This window comes from Helianthus annuus, chromosome 6 (genome assembly GCF_002127325.2).
Source record: "Helianthus annuus cultivar XRQ/B chromosome 6, HanXRQr2.0-SUNRISE, whole genome shotgun sequence".
Lineage (NCBI taxonomy): Eukaryota > Viridiplantae > Streptophyta > Magnoliopsida > Asterales > Asteraceae > Helianthus > Helianthus annuus.
Window position 1 is genome coordinate 2,108,128 of NC_035438.2, and position 18,698 is coordinate 2,126,825.

Here is an 18,698-nt window from a genome sequence, read left to right on the forward strand (position 1 = left end):
CTGTTCGAGCTTGAAAAAATGTGCCCTTACGCCTTAACGAAATTGGATATTGGGCTCACTAAAGGGTCTAAACCTAGTGCCAATGGGCTAATAACTAATCTAAACCGTAAGAATAGTTTTGTAAGTGGGCCTATGTTGGTGTTTGTATGGGTATACCCTATGAAAAAATATATTTTAAATATACATATCGGGTTTTTTCATAAAATAAAGTGCCCTTCGAAATATCGGGCCCTGACCGGTGGTCCTCCCGGCCCACCCCCAGGGCCGGCCATGCCAATTATACTGCATCTTCGAAAACCTTATAGTGTTGTCCCTCAGACTAATTCACGTCTTTAAGTCTACGGAGTCTAATCTTTTAGTGAAAATTAGTTCTCCCTCTATGTATCATAGGTTGAGAAAGCTTTTATGATGTCACCTTTGAGGTAGTTTCCTTTGATCTAGACTATGCAAGCTGCGTTATCTTCTTAGATAATCATTGGATCCTAACTCTTGCTTTCTTTTGAACCTCATGATACTTGTGTGTGTATGTGTTGGGTCATTAACATATTTACCACACACATTCTTGATAGACATGTTATAAATTCGGCATGATTTGAGAGTGTTGTTGTCGTGGTTTCTTTGCTCGTCCTCCGAGAAATCATTGTGTCGTCATATGTGAACACGTATCATGAATCAGATTATGTGTTATGTGGATCCGACAAATATTCAGCAGTAGCATACCAACTAGTTGGGATTTATCTTTTCATTTGTAGAAAAGACCCATGTCTCATGTCAAATATACCGGAGTATATGTTTTATTTTGTTCTGTTATTTTTGTGTTAACTTCGAACTGTATCTCAGTGGCACTTGTACGGATAATGGAATCATCTCTCGTATTATTTGCAAGTAACATGGGTGCACAAATCGCGCTCAAGTAGTATTTTTGGATCAGGTACTTCTCACCCTCTAATTAGGTTTTTTTTCGTTTGGAGGAGGGGGGATTCTTATGTATATTTTAGCGATTGAACAACCGTAGGTGGCTTAGCAAATTACCTTGTCCATATTGAAACGAGTTAACATCCTCTCAATATAATTTGACTCGTGGACAAATATAACATTACATAGAACTTGAATTGTAAGTTGATACATAACTTCATCATGCCATGGACTTTTATTCCAAAGTCTATCTTTAGTAGTTCGACAACTTTTCTATATATATTAATAAAGGAGATGATTTGGGCTATTTGTCCTTTAATGGTGAAGCCAATATGATGATGTGGCATCAATTGGTTGTGCATAGGGTGATTTTGGGAGGGAAACCATCTAATTCTTTATAAACAAACAAAATTTCACAAAACACAAACCAAAATCGATATGGACGCGGGATCCGGCTGAAGATTCGGGTCACCCAATATTAAGAAACGGATCCCTTATATTTTTTGAACGCTTTCTTCCTTCCTTGACACAGTTCCATCTTCTTTTCCAAAACCCTAGAGAGCCCTTTGTCTCCATTTCCATTCTCCAACTCCATTCGGGTTCAAAGCATTTCCATTCTCCACTTCCTGGTATGTTCTTTGTATGATTTTGCATATAGTCAGATTCTTTTGGTTGTTTATGAGGTTTCTTACATGATTATGATTTAGGGTTTTTTTTAAGTTTTTTTTTACTGGATTCGTAGGTGGATGATTGGGGGTTTACATTCTACATAGAGATTCTTTCCTCCTCAAATGTTAGTACCTTTCTTCTTCATCGGCAGCTCACACAGATACATAGAAGGAAGATTAGGTTCTGAAAAGAAACACTGATTGCGTTTACTTTCTTGCTTCACCCTTAACTTGCAAAAAGGTAACTTCTTTTTATTTAATTTCATGATATTGGTGGGCAGATTGTGTTTTTTTTGGTCGTTTTATTAGATCTTTGATGTTTTTGATTTGGGATCTTGAAATTAGGTTTATTAATTTGTGGTTTGTGTTAGACTTCATGTATTATGCATGTTTGATAGGGCTCATAGGCTATTTTGACAAATGATTTAGAAGTAAGTTTGAATAAAGATTATAGTTTTATTAGTCTTTTAGCAATGGATGACTGAGAACTAATAAGTAGGAGGAAATCATCAATCTTTTATATGGTTTGATTGTTCAATTTGTTCCAAGTTTTAATCTTTTAAAGTGACAAATTTCACAAAAACTTGATTGTGGTCCCGTTTGGTTAATAGAGTGATTATATTTTAAAGGATTAAACATATTCTTCCAAATGTGACTACAGGCTCCTAGCCTTATCAAGCAGATTCATTTCAAGAGGTTACAAGTTTCCTGATATCAACTCGAATAAACAGCTTGGTGGCATAGTCTTTCAGATGTTCACATTCATGGTGCCTTATAGTAGCGATTACGACGATGGTAAGTGTTATTTGTTTCTGCAAGTTTCAATCCTCATTTAGAGAGGTTACATCTTTTTGTTTCGATTGAAATTTAGTCATTTTGTTGTGAATTCAAGACTGTACCGATTGCTGGTTTGTATTTGTAATGTAAGAAATTAATTCGATTCAAAGAGGATAATCCATGTAAAGTAGTTGTTTTCAACAATAATATCACTGACAAGATGAATGGCACTTTTACCCTTGATTATAGGTGTTCGTCTTATGCATTGCCACTTCAAGTGCATACGACCAGGGAGCTTAAAATGGCATTTTTTAGTCGAGAATGGATACAAATGCATCAACTTCTTGAGATTGGGGTTGGAGTTGGTCTTCATGTTCGGACATACCAATCAACCACCCAAACTTTTGAAGATGGTTTTAGTAATTTCGCTTTTCCTTCTTTTATCATTTTGCCTTTAGATCATATGTTATAAAGGATGTAGAAAATAACCTATCTTTTCATAAGTTTTATAATACCTATTACCAAATTAACACATGATGCTGTGATTTTCACCTGAATGTATGGCATTAGGGTGGGGAAAAATAGGAAAATTGATACTTTGATAGCAAAAGGGGGAGCTGGTGATGATACACCGATATTGCTACTGTAAAACTTGACACTAATTAGGAATCAGGCACTTGCTTATTGAAATGAACCCTAATTTTTTCTACTGGGTGTTTTTTCTTGCTTATTGAATTCAGGTACTTCCTGTGGGTACGTAAATATCATTGAAAACTACGCGTTTAATCAAGCATTAGAATCCGAAAAATGGCTACATTCTCAACTTCTCATCAATGGCTTAGCTCTTGCCACCCACATTACGTCAAAGCTCATAGATTTCTACAACAAATGTTGTCAAATACTTGATGCACGCAAGGTGTTCGATGAAATTCCACAAAGAAACACTCCTGGTTTGTTTACCACCTTATTACTAAATCGTGTACCTGCTTTCCCTTCTCATCCTCCAAAGCCCTAATGGTGATCTTAACAATACCTTCCTCAATAAATCAACATTACCTATGACAACTGAGAGACACGAGGTGAGCCATTTATCACTTTACATCCTTCTGATCATAATTCTTGCATGTTTTGTTTCTATTTAGATCTACAAGTAACGACTAACTTGTTTCTATTTGTAATGTAAGAAATTAATTCGATTCAAAGAGGATAATCCATGTAAAGTAGTTGTTTTCAACAATAATATCACTGACAAGATGAATGGCACTTTTACCCTTGATTATAGGTGTTCGTCTTATGCATTGCCACTTCAAGTGCATACGACCAGGGAGCTTAAAATGGCATTTTTTAGTCGAGAATGGATACAAATGCATCAACTTCTTGAGATTGGGGTTGGAGTTGGTCTTCATGTTCGGACATACCAATCAACCACCCAAACTTTTGAAGATGGTTTTAGTAATTTCGCTTTTCCTTCTTTTATCATTTTGCCTTTAGATCATATGTTATAAAGGATGTAGAAAATAACCTATCTTTTCATAAGTTTTATAATACCTATTACCAAATTAACACATGATGCTGTGATTTTCACCTGAATGTATGGCATTAGGGTGGGGAAAAATAGGAAAATTGATACTTTGATAGCAAAAGGGGGAGCTGGTGATGATACACCGATATTGCTACTGTAAAACTTGACACTAATTAGGAATCAGGCACTTGCTTATTGAAATGAACCCTAATTTTTTCTACTGGGTGTTTTTTCTTGCTTATTGAATTCAGGTACTTCCTGTGGGTACGTAAATATCATTGAAAACTACGCGTTTAATCAAGCATTAGAATCCGAAAAATGGCTACATTCTCAACTTCTCATCAATGGCTTAGCTCTTGCCACCCACATTACGTCAAAGCTCATAGATTTCTACAACAAATGTTGTCAAATACTTGATGCACGCAAGGTGTTCGATGAAATTCCACAAAGAAACACTCCTGGTTTGTTTACCACCTTATTACTAAATCGTGTACCTGCTTTCCCTTCTCATCCTCCAAAGCCCTAATGGTGATCTTAACAATACCTTCCTCAATAAATCAACATTACCTATGACAACTGAGAGACACGAGGTGAGCCATTTATCACTTTACATCCTTCTGATCATAATTCTTGCATGTTTTGTTTCTATTTAGATCTACAAGTAACGACTAACTTCTATTGGATTGGAATTTGATACGATGGTTCTTCTGAATTCTTTCAACCTTTGGATTTCGAATGGGTTTGTGATAAGATGTTGAGCGGCGAATGACGGTGGATGGTTTAAATTGTACATCAGGGGCTGTTATAGATCGTTTCATTTCATGGCCAAACTCATTCAATACGAACAGATCAAAACTCTGAGCACATGAATGGTATTTAGACATTCTCGACAACTTGATTACTTAATTAGATTGTTTATGTTAATTTTAAATTAAATTGCATTTGTTTTTCAGCTTTGGAATGGAATTCACGGGTGCCTCAACTAAGTCTTGCCCAAGTAGTTCAGCTCAGAGTGGTCAGTGGCCCAGTTTCGTTTGGTTGAAGGTTCACAATACATTGTTGCGTTTGGCCACCAGAAGAATACAGTTGTTATTCTTGACATGCATGGAAGGTGAGTTACTACTTCTGTATTATTTCACTCCCTGTCTAAAACAAACAAGAAATTACATATTAAAAAAAACGGTAATTTTGCATTTATCTCAGTTTATATTCCAATTCAAACCAAACACATGACTGATCAAAATTTCATAATATCATATTTATCTTTTAAAAACACAAAAAAATATCATGCTTAGTCGTTCCATTGTAAAGAAAATATGATCAATAGTAAAGAAAATATAAGATTATTATGAACTTTAGAGCATATGCATGTAATTGCGTCTAAAAATGGTAAAAGAGCATTATTATTGGATATCTTGAATTGATACAATCTTTATTTATTTTTTGTTGAGATGCAGTTTTTATAGATGCCAATTTGATCCTACAACTGGTGGGGAGATGACGCAACTGGAATATCGTAATTTTGTGAAGCCTGAAGACTCTCTCTAAGCACTTGAAAAAACATGAACAGAAGTATGTTATATATTCATGGGCTGCCTGCATAAATGGTAAATAATTTTGTAAATATTTACTTAACTGTTGTGAACTTATATGCTGCTTTCTGACTTTAAAAATGTGCAGTGCTTCCTTAAAGGTTCAAAATCTCATTGGTGTTTGTTTTCTTTGAGTGGAGAAGCTGCACGCGGGCTATTATATCTACTAACAAAGGGCAGCCCTTTGTTGATAATTGGTACAAAAAACTTTTATGGTAACTTTTGTGTTCATGCAAAATTATTTTTTTGCAGAGGACAACATCAGCGAGACAAAGAGGTTTCGATACCCGAATTAAGATAATCGGCAAAAAAGAAACTCTTTCTGATCACAACAAGCATACATCAGTTGTTCATATTTGTATTTACCCTCATATTGATGTTTTTTTGTTCTTACTAATCTTATTTTGATTTTATTGGTGTCTTTTGCTTATATTAGGATTCTGGCGAACTGATTCGAGGTGTGTATGTTATCTCAGTAGATCAACATTACCTATGACAACTGAGAGACACGAGGTGAGCCATGGTCCCGTGGATTTCCTTCCAAGAAGTGTGCTGCTCACCACAGAGAAAAAGGTACACATTTTTTATATTTTTATTGAGATTTGGTAAATAATTGCCTGCATTGTGTTCTTTTTTGATGAATTTTTAAACAATTCTTTATTGCTAAAGTTTGCTACCGATTAGGGTTTTATTTTCTGATTATAAATGTCCGGTGAATCCAATGTGCTCCGATTTTGCTGTTGAATTTGTAGTATTGATTTTTAGGCTATGTTCTTCATCGGTTATTGTTTTTTAATAGCGCAATCAGAGCATAGGTATGGATTTTTAGGTTATGTTCTTCATCAAGTGGTAATAAAATAGCGTAATCAGCGCGTAGGTTTATTTGAATTTTAATCTTTAGCATGTCAAATGGTTTTGTTAAATGCTTTATCTTTATCTGTAGATGCATTTCAATATCATTAACAAGTCTCAGCATAGCGTTTAAAGTTTAAATAAATTAATGTTTTGCAGTACTCAGTTTTTGGTTCCATTTTGACAATTGGAGCAATGGTAGGAGCATTCGTGCATGGTAAAATAGTAGATCAACTTGGGCGGAGAATGGTAGATGCTACTTAATACTTTTACCATGTTTTCATTTGGTTATCTCTCTCACTGTTTGATTGATGATATACATACAAACTATGGGACTTTCTGAAAAGTTTTGTATTTTAGGGTGGTTAGAAATTATATATTCATGTGCAATTCTTCTCCTCACTCATCTCTTTTTAAGACTGCTTTTCCAAATTTCATTCATCTTATTGCAGGTTTCTTGGTTGCTTGATGTTGGACCACTATTGATTGGATATGGAATTGAGGTTCTCTCTTATGTGGCACTTGGAAATTCTTCTTCATTCTGTTACTGTTACACCAAACTTTCTGATTCTTTGGCTCTGATTAATAAAACAGGTACCAGTTTACATAGCAGAACACCTCAAAACCTTCGCGGAGCTTTGACCATTGTTAATCAGGTATATAGCATTTTTTTCATGTGGTTCATTCTTATAGGCCAGATCAAGTGTTGACTAATGCGTTGAGCACCGCTACAGCTGATGATATGTGTTGGAGTATCTGTAATGTGGTTTATTGGAACATTCATTCCTTGGCGCACCCTAGCTCTAATTGGTAAAGTTGTTCAAATTTCTACCAATCTTGAAGATATACCAATTTCATAATTTGTGGAGTTGGCAAAGTGGGCGGGCTACAGGTAATTGTTATGTCTAAATATTATTACATTATTTCAGTAATATGCATTAAAAATAGACTTTCCGTTTTAGGTAACTATATATTGTATGAATATCTACAGGTCATTTGGGAGTGGATATTGGATATTGATCGATAAACTACATTTTCTTCATAGTGAGACAAACATGTATTCTGCTCTTTTAGTTTTGCTTGAATCATTTGATAATTGAGGTAAGTCATTTCATTATTTTATTTCAGTCGTTTGGATGCAAGATAACACATGTTTTGGTAAGGAGATATTATTCAGGGATGAGCTCGGTACCAACTGGTACAGGTACCAAAAATACTCGGTACGGTACGGTTCGGTACCGGCACAGACCAGTATTTGATGGTCAAAATCGGTAAATACCTGTATCAAACTGGTACCGAAAACGCCCATTGTCAGTACCGAAAACATTTTGTTTCGGGAAATTCGGTACCAGTAAGAGCAGTTGAAAAGGTTCACTAAAAGCTATGAAGGTTGTTTACTAGAATCTCCTGATTCTTTTGATGCAGGTTAGAAATTGTCACCCTAAGTATTAGTTAATTAGTTATATATAGTTAAATAATTGTTATTAAATCGAATGTTTTTTTTGCTGCCGATTAAAATTCAGAACACGGTGGATGCAACAATGAAGTGTATTCTTAATCAAGCGCAGCAAAAGCTTCTGGTATTTGAGAAATTCGAACAGTTGAGCAACAAAGTGATGGTATAAATTATAAATCCTTTGTCCTTTTTGTTAATTAAATAATTATCTGCATTAGTTTTGTGTATGCTTGACTTATAAGAGTAACCTATAAAACTAATAAAACTACTGTAGGAACATGGTGAATTTAGGAAAAACCATTGTTTTCATCATTCATCAACCAAGCGTAGACATATTTGAAGCTTTTGATGAGGTACAATAACAAAAACACACTTTATTACCATCGATTTAATTATTTATACAACACATCTAACGTATATGATACTTTTCAGTTTTGTATTGTTTTTGATGAAAAGAGGTGGATAAGAGCTATAAGTTGGATCCGTTGAATTAATCAAATACTTCAAGGTATATATAATCATGGATTAAGTTTCAGATTATCAAATGGTTTACAATATTCGCTCGGGTGCCGTTTAGATAAGTTATTGTTTTTTTTATTTTTAGGTTTTCTGAATGATTATCATTACTGATATATTAGAAGGTGTCCTAATGATCTGGTGCACTACAACTTCTAAAGTGTTCTTTTGTATAATCAATACTTCATGGTGGAAACCCAGTCAATTGAATCTTTGGTTTCCCAACACGCAATATCTGGTGACTCGGCCTTTTCTTTCACAAAGGTAATTTTCAAATTAGTTTTTGGTTCTTTCTTATTGTGTGAGATGCAAATAGAAGGCGTAAAGAATGAAGATAACTTCTGGAAGTGGTGCATGCATTGTTATACTTTATAACTCTATAATTAGTACTTAAAAATTGGTTATCTAAAAAAGGATGTTGATGGATATGAGATGCGAATCAGGTTGTAAATTGACACGAATAGTAGATGAGGGAGTTTCATGAATATAGAGGAAGTGATGCCATAGAGGTTGTTGGTAGAACAATATAGCTTTAAGAAGTTGTAAAATTGCCCGAGCCATAGCCTTGAATTGAGTTGCATGAGTATAGAGGAAGTGATGCCATAGAGGTAATATACAAGTATTGATCTTGATATGTTCATGTAACATGTTGCATCACATCTTTTACCAAAACTCCTTTTGACCCGCGCTGACATGTCCAAGAAAAGAGAATACAAAAACTATTTTGCAGCCAACCTGTACACTTTTGAACCATTTTAAATTGACCCGTTTTGACATGCGCTAAATGTGTTCAAGACTAGAGTTACAAAGGTTACTGCCTTGATGTTTACTCAGACCGTACGAGCCTGTACTGATAAGGTTGGTGGAGACTGTTTGACCTTTGACCAGCCTGCCTTGCATGCCCCTCTTGGCCAGAACAAGGTATGCTATCTATTCCTAATTTTTGGATTATATATGTTTGTGTAGGGGTAGTTTGGACCTTATGTGTGAAGGGGCAATTTGGTTATTTATTATGTTTGTTGTTAGGAGGTGTATGTATGATTATTTGTTGTTATGAATTTGCATACCCCATGAAGTTTTTTAAGAGATATAATAGATACAAATTTATACATATAGTAACACTACAAACTTCTAACAACAAAATATAATAAATGACAAAAGTGCCCTTGCACACATAAGGTCCAAACTATCTCTACATGACTGACTAATAAAGAGCAATGACAATTCAACAAACCTCGAAATATTCTAAAATACGTATTGAGTGAACTAACCGGGCAGCCTCCCATCCAAATGCCGAGTTTCAAGCTACATTTTGTAAACCACATGTGTAGTCTGTTTTGAACCTGGATTGCATTTCTTTTAGTTCTCTATATAAACAAATTATCCCTGAATAAAAAAAATATTGATCAAATAGTTTTTGCGGGTGAGACCAATTCGACCCATACTAAAATTGATCAGTTTTTATAAAAATATAAAAACCGGTTTTGACCTGTTACCTAACGTGCGAGAACCGCCCACCCTTCCACAGAACCACCCAGCCTATCACTTGTAGGTAGATATTTATTTTCTTTCCATTAAATATTGTGTTATAAGTATTAACCATGGTGCTATTTTATATTATAGTTTTACTAAAGCAACAAGGCGTTGGGCCGAAAGGAAAAGAGAAAAATACTCCTGTTGCTAAGGAAGTTTTAGCAAATGGAAAATTTGATGTTATAATCACATACTTATACCAATATTTCTTGGATTATCTGTATATTATTTACATTTTTAAACATTTTGGGGTTTAGGTAATGGGATGCTAATATATTAACTAATTGGATTATTAAGGACTTTTTTCTAACTATTTCTTTTGGAGTTGTTTTTACTTTAATTTTGTTTGCCATCATATCGCTCGGTATGTTTTATGCTTCCAATTAAACATCACATGTTTGTATGTACAAAGATGCATCTTGAGATTGCCAAACCCTTCCGACCAAGCCTGGTCCTTGGCCTTTTCGATACCTGGCCTACATGTATGGCCTGGCTATGACCCGTTCGGATCAAGTATTGGTTTAAAACCCAGTTCGGGATCCAGTATGTATTTCATGAAGCAACATGTTTCTCAACTTACGAGGTGCACAAATGCCTGTGTCTATGTTTTTTTTTAAAATTTTCCTTGCATTGATTATCTAAGTATTTTTTATGTTTTGGTCAGTTATCATGGTGTGGTTTTATCAGTTCTTTTGATTTCAGTTCGGTTAGTCAGGTTTTTTCTCACCCCATTTCTGTCATTCACAAATGGTGTTTTGCTGGTTCATTAAAATTGTTTATTTTCATTTTCCTGTAACTTGATTCTCATGTTGATTGGTTATATTTGCAGTTGTTCTTGGAATAATGCGCATATTAATAAAGATCATCATGGTGTGTTAGATATGGCACCAAGCGCTTCCTATAATTTAAACCCTGTAAGTATACTCTATATGAAATAGAAGAGTAATCTATCATATGTATTTTTTTTTTGAACTTATGGTTGTGTCTAATGTTCTAAATTTGATATTTTTTAACCTCTATTACAGAGTTGACTATGATTCTACTCCACCTGTTTCTCCTCTCTCCTCTCGCCACTCCAGTTTTTAGGGGTTTACTTTTGGTTTTTCATTTCAGATTAAGTAAAAAACTGTTTGTTCGTGTAGGGGTGTTCATGGTTCGGTTATGTAGCATCATGGGTGTGTATGAGTCGGTTTTGGGCTTAGCTGAACCAAAATAGAAATTATGGGTTTTTCGATATTGGGCAACCGATATACTTTGGTTTTTGTTTACGGGTCGGTTTTGGACTCAAACTTAACCAAAATTGAAACTTTGGTTTTTTGGCTTATCGGAAAGTGATGTGTTTCGGTATCACATATGCATTTTATTTAATGTAGTGCACATGTTTCGATTTGTATTTAAGTTAGTATTGCAAATTTAAGAGGTAGATGGGGTGTCACATAAATGAGATTAAGTGAAAGTAAGAAAGTGTTGGTGAGTTTAGTTATACGACTATCACAGATGTAGCAACCCGATTACTTTTGAGTTTTAAATGGGTTGATTAGGATGTTAGATCTCTAATGGGACACTTTGATCACCCGTAAAGCAGTTTTGGACCTAAATTAGTAGAAAATAGGAATAATTAAACCCCCTTTTAACAGGATACAAGAACTGGTGACACAAATTTAGGTCTTTGGATGTAGTTTTTAAGTCTTTCTGGTTTTCATTGAAGATAATGTTACAACAGTTTTTTTTTTTCAGTTTTAAGTTTGTGATACTTAAAGATAGATGCTATTGTGGGTGGCTTTCTCATGTTTAAACTTTCCACAACATGACCAAAAATTTTCCACTCAAGTTTAAAAACTAGAAAAGCCACTCCCAATTAATTTAAATTTGGAGTGGATCTTTTTTTTTTCAATTTTTTTACATGTTAATTATTTATATTTATCTGATGATGTGCAGGTGTTGATATTCAAAGTGTGAAAATGAATGTTTGGTTTAAATGTTCATGCTTTCTATCATTCGGATTGTTGCTTTAGGTAATCATTATCATCTTTGCTAAATCATATTTCTTTTGTTAATTGTTCTATTCTATGTTATGTGTTCCTTTGCGATTTTTATTAAAACTGGTTCATAGATTTTTCTTATTTGTTAGAAATCTTAATTTTGTATAATTTGTGGGGTTTCTTTTTGAATTGTGGATGTAGGGTTTCGGTTATATGGATTGATTATAAACAATATTCTTGGGGATTAATATGATTAATATGATGAGATTCAATGAGAATGCAGGCAATGAAGATGCTATAAAAAGATGTTACAAATGTAAAAAGGTTGGGCATCTGGATAAAAATTGACGAGAAGACGCAAATGTAATTGCGCAGCTTAATGAAGCCGAGAGGATCGCAATGGAAGAAGATTATATAAAAGAGATTGGTGAAGATGAGAAAGAGAAATTGAATGATGTGGATTATCTGACAGGGGTTCCTTTACCAAACGACATTCTTTTGTATGCGGTGCATGTTTGTGCTCCTTATGCTGCTGTACAATCATATAAATATCGGGTGAAGATAATCCCTGGAACAACAAAGAAAGGAAAAAGGTAAGTTTCAACAAAGACTATTTGAAATTTGAATTTTCTTTTGTGCTACTTTTTGGAGTATGATGATGATGTTTGGGTTTGTAGCTGCAAAAATGGCGATGAATTATTTTGGTCACGTGCCAGAAAGCAAGCCAATGAGAGAAAGAGTTGATGAAGGCATGTACAGACCTAGAGTTGATGGCTGCGATTATTGGAAACGTCAAGATATCTGCAGCAGGACTGACAGGAAAGTGATGTGTTTTGGTATCACATATGGGTTTTGTTCGGTTCGGTTATGGGTCGGTTTTGGCTCAAGTCGAACCAAAATTGGTTTATCGGTTTTAGTAAAGCGATGTATTTCGCTTTTCAGTTTTACGTATGGGTCGTTTTCGGTTTTGCAACGGGTTTGAAATGTTTAGCCTAAAAGAACTTTGACCCTAAATGATGAAATTAGTCAAAACTATTAGCCAAACCTTTTGATATCCAGTAGTAAAGTAATAACTTTGTTCATAAAACTTTTGGTCCAAAATAATGAATTTGGACCACAATAACAAACATTTAAACAAGAAAGATCGGTTCGGTTTAGTTTGTTTTGATTTGATTTTGGAATGAGCTATAACCGAACTGTCGATTTTTATGTTTGGATTAGTTTTAAGTTTGTGATACTTAAAGATAGATGCTGTTGTGGGTGGTTTTCTCACGTTTATACTTTCCACAACATGACCAAAAATTTTCCTCTAAAGTTTAAAAACTAGAAAAACCACTCCCAATTAATTTAAATTTGGAGTGGATCTTTTCTTTCAATTTTTTACATGTTAATTAATTGTATTTATCTGATAATTTGCAGGTGTTGATATTCAAAGTGTGAAAATAAATGTTTGGTTTAAAAGTCCATACTTTCGAAAACTGCTGGACATTTTAGTCAATTAAAAAATATTACTCACTTTTTACATTTTACCAAATATCGATAATTGTATTTGGGGTGCTCTCATGTCAATATTTTGCGAGACATAGACTTATGCTTTGTGAAGCTTTGTTCGTCACGTGTTATTATTTTCTTTAAAATATATATACAATTGTGTTTGATAAAATTTAAATATCCGACCCGTGAGTAATCACGGGTGATAACCTAGTATATCTATACAAGAGATCCGAGCGTATTCACATCATCACTATCACCTACTATTATAGCACACCTATTAAAGGTGATATTTTAATAAAGACACATGGACGATCCTAGTTACTTCAACCTTTCTTTCAAGTAGGATGTTTGAGATCATATAAAGATCTCTTTACTTTTATAGCACATATATCTTTCATCCTCTTTTATACTGTTTGAACAACATTTAATAACAATAAATATTCTGTACTATCATTCATGTTACTAGAGTGTGAATGTCACTTTAAATAGAAAAAGAGAGTCAAATAGCAGTGCTACAGACACTTATAAAACAAGTTACGTACAAACTACCCACTGTATCTCTCTATCTATGTGGGGAACAAACTACAAAGAGGTCCATTATCATCTACCTAAATAATTAATGTCATCGCCAGCAAGAAACCATCCCAAAATAATTGTTCATGTCTTTGTATTCTACCTACTTAGGGTATCCGGGGCACCCTTCGGTGACCCCTTAGGGGACTCAACTCACCTATTAGGTGTGTGCTGCCAACAATTAGGTAAGTTAGAGAGAGAGTAGAGAGAGAGGGTGAAATAGGTGGGGAGTTGCCGAAGAGAGGGGAGGAGAGAGAGAGAGCTTGACCAATCAATGTTTTTCTTCTTTTTTTTAAAAAAAAAAAAAAAAACCAATTCACCTAAGAGGGGAGTGCCGCCATCAAAAAGGGGTATTAGGGGAGTGTTAGAGGAGAGTTGACGTGGCATTTTATGGTTGGTTATGTGTAAGAGGGGGGACTCACCTAAGAGGCGAGCACCCCTTACACCCTTAAATACCAACCCACCAATATATACTATAGGGGGATAGAGCACGGTCCTCCTAATCGCCGGAGTGATCCCACTCCGGGAGCCGCTATCCGACCAAGCTAGCTCCGCGATGAATTCCCCTTACCGAGTTCTTATCCTGGGCGACATATGTCACTCCCAAGACTCGAACCCGGGACCTCTGGGAAGAGGTGGGTGTCGGTGGCCAACTGGGCTACCCACCAATATATACTATACATAATAATAAACTGATTTCGTCTGTTTTCATGTCTGGCAACTAAAAATGTGGTTTGAATATGCTTCCAAGTGCTAACAACACTGCCCCACCCTCCACATTCTCTCCCTTTAAATCATCATTCCTAAATGATATTGCTAATGGTAATGGTAATTATTTTGCTCTTAAGTAATTAAACTCGAATCGGTTCTATGGTTTTTTAATCAACGTGGTTTCCACATGCATCCGTCGCATAATATATGTTCTCGGCTTTACACATTCTCGTGGAAATTTCAGTTCTTCTAATGTTTAGCACGTTCTCGCTGAAATTTTAAAAGGGGTTATGATTTTGCAAAATATATGTTGGTTTGAAAAAGAAACACATTTTTAAGTATTTAGGGATCTTGTGGATGCTAATTAAATCATGTTAAACTGCCGTACATTTTGTTCTTTTGCAAAAGCCACTCTCAACTCACACAAACCTTTATTGTTGGCATTCTTATTCCAAGCTTTCCAACATGTGGAATAAGTGGAAACTTCTTTTTTTTTTAATATATATCTTCTACAAGAGTAGATTTATGTAGCTAATATTTTAAACACTCATGGCCTCATGCATAAATAAACTAGTTGGGACAACCAGATATAGATTATTACGATATTTTTTAAAATAAATTTTTTATATCTTCTACAAAGTATGTTGAATATAAATGGGGAATTGAACAATCCAAACACCAAAGAATTCAAGATTAAAAGAGATTATGGGCAATCAAATGATTTTGTGATTTATTGTAAGAGAAAGATAAAGACAAGAGTGAACGACTAATCTCTAAACATGATTACAAAGATTGTTTTAACTTCAACTAACCAAAGCATGGTTTAACAATATTCATAGCAAAATATTGAAATACCCTTATTCACCAATTTGACTACTTATGCACTAATTTGACTATTAACACCAATTTGACTTTCAATAGGACAGATGTCTATGGAACAAGTAATACTCAATCTCTAATACCTTCTTAGATAGGGTAAGTCGGATGTCGAACCACAAGAAGTACTGTGGAAAGCGTTATTGTTTAATTGCTTCATTGGTAATTAAGAAACAATACGAAAAGGAAAATTGATTGATAGAGTTATTTAAAATCTAGATTAACGAATTAATTAAGAGAGTTGTAAAAAATTGGGAGGAGAAGTGATTCCTATGGATTTTAGATTCAAACTAAATTTATAAACTTAGTTTAATTGGGAAAATTACATAGACATGATTACCAAGTTGATTAATCGATTGTGATAAAAAAGGACAAATTACTCGGATTACAAAGCAATGAAAGGTTTATCCCTTACTTATCAACTATAATTTACAAAACCAAATCCTTGTCTAATATATTCCAATTATTAGAACTCTCGTGAACTGAAGCTTAAGAACAAGGTTTCAAGTTAAAGATAATCGTTTACAATCAATCAAAACAAACCATTAAGCAAAAGGCATCAAATGCTTAGATTGCATACCCCATATAGGAAAAAACCAAGTTTAATTATTATCTACTTAAAATAATGACCTCTTATGAAAAAATAATTTTAAAGACAAAACCATCAAATGGATCACCTCTTTTTACATTCTACTTGTGTTATACATCTTCCATCCTCTCCTATACTTTACATTCATATTCATAACTATAATATTTAATAATAATAATAATAATAATAATAGTTTTGAGGGGAGGTTAGGAAAAATAGCATGAACAGGATACTTATAAAAAAGTTATGTATAAACTAAGAATCACATCTATGTGGGAACAAAAAATATCCATAAACATCTCTGTATTCTACCTACTTAATACCAACCCACCAATATATACTGTACATAATAAATCATATTCTTCTTATCTCAAGAATATGACTTAATTATCAACCCCCCTAAGTTGGAAAGGTTCCTTCTTAATAAGCTTCCAAGTGCTAACAACACTGCCCCACCCTCAACATTCTCTCCCTTTTCATTATTCCTAAATGCTAATGGCAATTCCTTTACTCTCAAGTAATCTAACCCGATTCTTTGTCGAACCGATTCTATGGTTTTTGAATCAACGTGGTTTCCATGTGCATCCGTCACGTAGAATATGTTCTCCGCTTTACCCATTGTCGTAGATATTTCGGCTCTTGTAACGTTTAACGCGTTCTCTCTGAATGCCCGTGTCACTTCGGCTAATAGTCCTGGTTTATCTTCCTTGCGTAGCTCCAGCCGAACACCCCCGGATGCTCTTCTCTCGATGGCGGATTTTAAGCATAGAGTTACACGTTGCTTTTCGGCTTCTGAACTTATTGCGGTCCCATCCGTATGTCTAATAAAAAATTCCTGTAACATAAAATAGATTAAAACATTAGCAAACTTAACAAAAACCCGTTAAAAATAAATAAAACTTATTTATGAAAATGTACCAAATATGCGCCGTTATCTGTGGTGTCGATCGTGGCATGAAAGACGGTGTATTGCATATCGGATAGAGTGAAAACAACATCGAATAAAAGCTTGGGACGATCTTTGCACTGGATGTTAACAACGGAGTACCCTTTCTCTAAACAGTTTTGAACCGATACAGCCGGAGAGCATTCACCGCTAGTTTTAATAACCGAAGTTCTCTCGTAATCACGGTCTGCAAACATCATCTGGTGAAGCCGTCTCTCTGTGTGAGTGACAGCCATAGAAACCGAGGTTTTTGCACTTCGGATATCGTTATCCCCTTTGAGCACGTTTCTTAATCGAGCCTCGATGCTCTCAAGTTTCTGAGAATCGTTAATCGGGCATCCTGACTCGCAATCTTTTAAGTAAATAAGAGAAGCGATACGCCCGTTGTGAGTCCATACTTTGGACTCCACCACATCACACTTGAGATCAGAGAGGACTGCGAAAACCTCGGATAAGAGACCGACTCTGTCGGTACCCGTTAACTCGATTGCGGTCATTCCGTCTATGGATTTGGATCTTGTGTGGTGAATGGTTCCTAGTGACTGGAAATACATCAAAACAATCATGTAATTAGTCTACAAAATATATAGTTAGTTAGTTAGTTAGTTAATAGAGTAACAGAAGCATCATAGATTAAGAAAGTTACTTGTTGAATGCAGTTAATGATGCTGTCATCAGTCAATTTGTTTCCATCCAAATTCGTCACATGAAACACTGTAAATAAATAATACACAAGATGAAAATCAATTAAACGGTTATAAAAAAAAATAAAAAAATAAAAATAAAAATAAAAAAACTAAAATTACATTAAAAAAAAGGTTAATTACCATCCATGTTCCAACATCCATCAGAGGAGACATAACCTTTTTTAATTAAAAGATTAAGATCTGTAAGAACTTGAACCGCATCTAAAAGTATCCCATCTTTCCTGGCACTATCAATCTACAATATATTTAGAAATAATAATAATTAGCTTAATTATAAAATTAAAAATTTAAATATTATTCAGCTGCTAGAATGTCACGTACCATGACTAGAGTTGCGTTTACACAACCAGCATTATCGATCATCACCCTACCAAAAAAAGTTGATTTAGACTAATCAAACAAAATAAATCAAAACGTAAAGAAAAATTAAAAAAAAAAAAAAAAAAAAAAAAAAAAAAAAAACCTTGGAGTGTTCATTCGAACAAGAAGCTTTTCAAATTCGTCTAAACAAGGTCTCATCTCCATCTCCATCATTTTTCACCTTTTTTTCTTCTTGAGTAAATAAATAATAACCGTTGATTTAACCTCTTGTTGCACCGTGAACGATTTCACCCAAGGTACAGCGGATTACAGCTCACACGTCACCAAAAACCGATGAAATTCTTTACAGTTGTTATCGGTTAATTCACCATGAAAAACAGAGCTGTTACTTTCTCTCTCTACAACTCTTTCTCTCTCTAGAAACTCTGTTTACGCCTGTTCTGTGGTATAATGTCTCCGTTGAAGACGAATTTATATCGACGGTTTTTTTAATAAATTTTTTTTATATTAATTTGAATACAAAAAGAACAAATATTTAAGTCAACGTGGCACGTCTTCTTTTTGTAAAAACATCGTGAAAATGGCCGCTTTTTGGTTTTAAACTTATTGGTGGTATGGAGTATATTAAAAAGAATATTAAAAGCTTGGGTGTTATATCTTTGTAATTA

At 34.4% G+C, this 18,698-nt stretch overlaps 1 protein-coding gene and 1 long non-coding RNA gene across 51 annotated transcripts; one reads left to right on the plus strand and one right to left on the minus strand.

The window, feature by feature from the left end:
* Positions 1–1,401: 1,401 nt before the first annotated feature.
* LOC110864342 lies at positions 1,402–13,437 on the plus strand. Of its 50 annotated transcripts, XR_004859871.1 has the most exons (28): positions 1,402–1,544; positions 1,658–1,824; positions 2,245–2,378; positions 2,610–2,779; positions 3,101–3,439; positions 3,643–3,812; positions 4,134–4,754; positions 4,836–4,993; positions 5,340–5,489; positions 5,563–6,047; positions 6,486–6,575; positions 6,779–6,829; positions 6,921–6,982; positions 7,061–7,218; positions 7,318–7,370; positions 7,455–7,751; positions 7,850–7,945; positions 8,057–8,135; positions 8,215–8,290; positions 8,387–8,562; positions 8,742–8,906; positions 9,133–9,219; positions 10,244–10,414; positions 10,496–10,546; positions 10,661–10,745; positions 11,770–11,846; positions 12,097–12,406; positions 12,491–13,434. It is a non-coding gene; the product is annotated as an uncharacterized LOC110864342 (long non-coding RNA). The 50 variants fall into 50 exon arrangements; XR_004859859.1 differs by having other exon boundaries at positions 7,318–7,751; positions 8,387–8,906; positions 9,922–10,414; positions 12,491–13,435; XR_004859846.1 differs by having other exon boundaries at positions 7,318–7,383; positions 8,742–10,414; positions 12,491–13,435.
* A 2,852-nt stretch (positions 13,438–16,289) lies between these two features.
* LOC110864341 (ACT domain-containing protein ACR8) lies at positions 16,290–18,477 on the minus strand. Its single transcript, XM_022113388.2, has 6 exons — positions 18,173–18,477; positions 18,031–18,076; positions 17,830–17,944; positions 17,649–17,716; positions 16,975–17,544; positions 16,290–16,891 (listed from the first exon to the last, which is right to left on the minus strand). The coding sequence occupies exons 1-6, from the start codon at positions 18,241–18,243 to the stop codon at positions 16,427–16,429; spliced, it is 1,335 nt and encodes a 444-aa protein (XP_021969080.1). The 5' UTR covers positions 18,244–18,477; the 3' UTR covers positions 16,290–16,426.
* Positions 18,478–18,698: the final 221 nt, after the last annotated feature.